The sequence below is a fragment of the Benincasa hispida genome, chromosome 2 (genome assembly GCF_009727055.1).
Source record: "Benincasa hispida cultivar B227 chromosome 2, ASM972705v1, whole genome shotgun sequence".
Classification (NCBI taxonomy): Eukaryota; Viridiplantae; Streptophyta; class Magnoliopsida; order Cucurbitales; family Cucurbitaceae; genus Benincasa; species Benincasa hispida.
The window spans coordinates 5798269-5801384 of NC_052350.1; the positions used below are offsets into that span (position 1 = coordinate 5798269).

At 36.2% G+C, this 3116-nt stretch overlaps 1 protein-coding gene across 1 annotated transcript; it reads right to left on the bottom strand.

Annotated features, from left to right (window-relative positions):
* Positions 1-647: 647 nt before the first annotated feature.
* On the bottom strand, positions 648-1926 carry LOC120072226 (chlorophyll a-b binding protein P4, chloroplastic). The gene is made up of 3 exons (XM_039024641.1): positions 1663-1926; positions 1156-1571; positions 648-1056 (listed from the first exon to the last, which is right to left on the bottom strand). The coding sequence occupies exons 1-3, from the start codon at positions 1866-1868 to the stop codon at positions 920-922; spliced, it is 759 nt and encodes a 252-aa protein (XP_038880569.1). The 5' UTR covers positions 1869-1926; the 3' UTR covers positions 648-919.
* Positions 1927-3116: the final 1190 nt, after the last annotated feature.

Below are 3116 nucleotides of genomic sequence, written 5' to 3' on the forward strand. Positions count from 1 at the left end.
TATTCGTAAAGGAGAGGTTAGGGTGTAATTTGTTGCTTAAAAATTTTTGAGAAAGACAATGTGATGATTGACATACATTGACCAAAAAAATGTATCTCCAACCTAGTTATGTCGTACTTTTCTTAAGAATTTCAATGTTGTATTTGTGATTTGTAAGTTGAAAACGTCTCATCTTCTAAATGGTCTATATTCACTCAGGCAACTAACTTGGTAATTACAAGAAGACTTTCCTTGACTAAAGTTGTGACAACCTAAAAACAAATTCAAATATTTTGACTAACTTTGCACTATTTAAGTTGTCGACTTTGTAAACTCAATTTAAACTTAAATCCCTCAAGAGTATCTGGCTCAAATTAATCATGGATGATATGTAAGTAAACAAATTATGTTCCTTCTTTTCTATTGCAACTCTCTTTTGAGTTGATCAATATGTGCAACTTTAGATTTGAACGTTTGACTTTTCAATCATGGCGTGATAATATCTTAGCTAATTAAACTATACTTAGTTGGTTTGATACCCCTATTCAAGTTGGCAAGAAATCTTTAGATCTAATTAGAAAGAAATCTCTTGTATAGGCTCATTCTTCACACAACCTATGAATTAATTCATAACACTAAATTTGAGTGTAAAATGGCCAAGTTCATGATTTGAGTTTCAATATGATTAAAGATGTGAAAGTTGAAGGAAGCTACAAGAGCCAATTCATGGATTATCAAGTGAAAGGATCATGCCATTTTAAAGAACAACGTCCAAGCTAAATAACAAGCCCCCCACCCTCTGTACACTGATATCCACTATGTTGTTGCATACCACAAATTCCATTAGCAACACAAACCCCAAAATCAAACTCTCAAAAGAATCTCAATTCATCTCAACCATTTACTCTTAATACAACAACGACCTTCCAACAAACCAAATTTAGTTGCCACCAAATGTCTGAACAATGGTGTTGTGCCATGGGTCTGAAATGTGCTGCAAAAGGTTGTCAAATGGCCCCTTCCCTGTCACGTTGTGTTGCACAATGAACCCCAAAAACGCCAACATCGCAAGTCTCCCTATACCAAAATAACACACCAATTCACAACTTAGAAACCATAAAAGAATCTTGAGTTCATGATGGTTATTAAGAGTCAACTACGTTTAATGACGCTTACCGTTGGCTATTTCCTTCTCTTTGGCTTCAAGAGTAGGGGCGAAATTCAGGGGATTGAAAATCCCACCAGGGTAACCACATTCATTTGGGGGCAAACTGTATTGCTTGAAAATGGGGTCTTGGTTAACGCAGCCAGGGTTTTTAATGTCTTGCCATCTCCGAATTTCGACGTAATGGAAGAGGATAAACTCGATCACGAACAAAGTTGACGACGAGGCGAAATACTCTGCCTTTCCGGCGTCGTACCATTGAGGGGCGTTGATAATTCCGATCTTCGTGAAAACCTCCGGCAGAAGCATTCCGGCGACACCCAACATAGCCCACCGCCCATTCACCAGCTCCGCTTGTACGAACCACCTCAAATTCTCTGGGTCTTCTGCTAAACCCAGTGGGTCGAATCCATTGTCGCCCGGAAGACTGTATTTCGTTTAATTTGTTTTAGAGAAAACCTAATTTCACAAATTACAAGACAAATTAAGGAGGTGAAAATTTATGGGTATGGTTTTACCTGCCGTTTAAGTATGCTGGAGATGGCAGACCAGGCAACCACTCTCCCTTCTTGGCTTCAACCTTGAAAGATGAAGACGATGAAGCAGAGACTGGTTTAACGGAGAGCTCACGGTGGAGTTTACCGGAAGAACCGGAGAGGAATCTGGATCGGGCGGCGCATGGCCGGAAAACGGCGGCGGAAGCTTGAGTAGTGACGGTGGCCATCTCTCCTGAATGATTTTTTGAATTGAGGAAGAAAATGGATATTCAGGAGTAAGATATTGGGGACTAGTGTGCAGGGCTTTGTAACTTCACTTCAATGTTAAATTTGTGGTTCTTGTTTGCTCTTCAGATCTGAGGGTTGATTCACGAGATTTTCACGATCCAACGGCTAGAAATTGGTCGAGAATTTTGGACTACACGAATGAAACGATGGGGCCTTATCGCTTTATCCTTTGAGTAATATCTTCAATCTGTTTCTAAATTTTCATTGGCTGATTGATGATGATGTGGGGCGACGTCTGTCCTACGTGGACGGGTCAACTTCTGCGGAAGATACGATTACGGAGATATCCACGTGGAATTGTGGCTCGCCAATTGGACTATGACAAGTGGCCCTCCAATCAGAAGAAATCTCGACTCTACTATTTTTAATTTAGCAACACCCTATAATTTTTGAACTATTAAACAATATGTTCTAAGCTAAGTATATTACTTAATATATGAAATCTTATATGCTATGATTTTAAAAAAAGTAAAAGTTGAAGATTTGAAAAAAAAAAAAAAAAAACTTATCCACCAAATAATAACTATAATTGACATTTAATTTCTTCTTGACATCGAAAATTCTAATCTTTGTATACACTTCGTTATATTAAAAAGAAATTATAAATTAAAATACCATTTTGATTTTTGTATTTGAGGTTTGATTGTCTAATTTCAATTTATATACTTTTAATAAATTTTAAATTTCATCTTTCTAATTTTAATAGATCTTAAATTTGATCTTTTAAAATTAATTTTATCGAAATTTGTTAAATATTAATAATAATCCGACTTATAAGAGAGATGGTCATAAAAACTATTTTTTGGGAGAAGTTAACGATAAACTAACGACATAGATGCATTTTAAGATTTATCGAGAAATATATAGATTATAATTGAACGGGAACTTAAATAAAATAAATTCCAAAACAATTGGACTAATTTTAAGAAAATGGGCTTACTATAAGCTTGGGCCTTGGAGATAATCTAAATGGACTTGAGGTTCATTTCTGAAGGTCCACTGGGCTACTGTAAAAGCTGGGCCTCAAAATTTTGGATAGAAACGTATTTTGGGCCCAATGAGCTACCAAAAGATTGGGAGTCACTCACACTCAGAATTGCTAAGTCCAAATATTCAAATACCACTTCGCAAATATATACACGCACGAACGAAAAAATTGGTGAAATATTGTAACTTTTATAAATAAT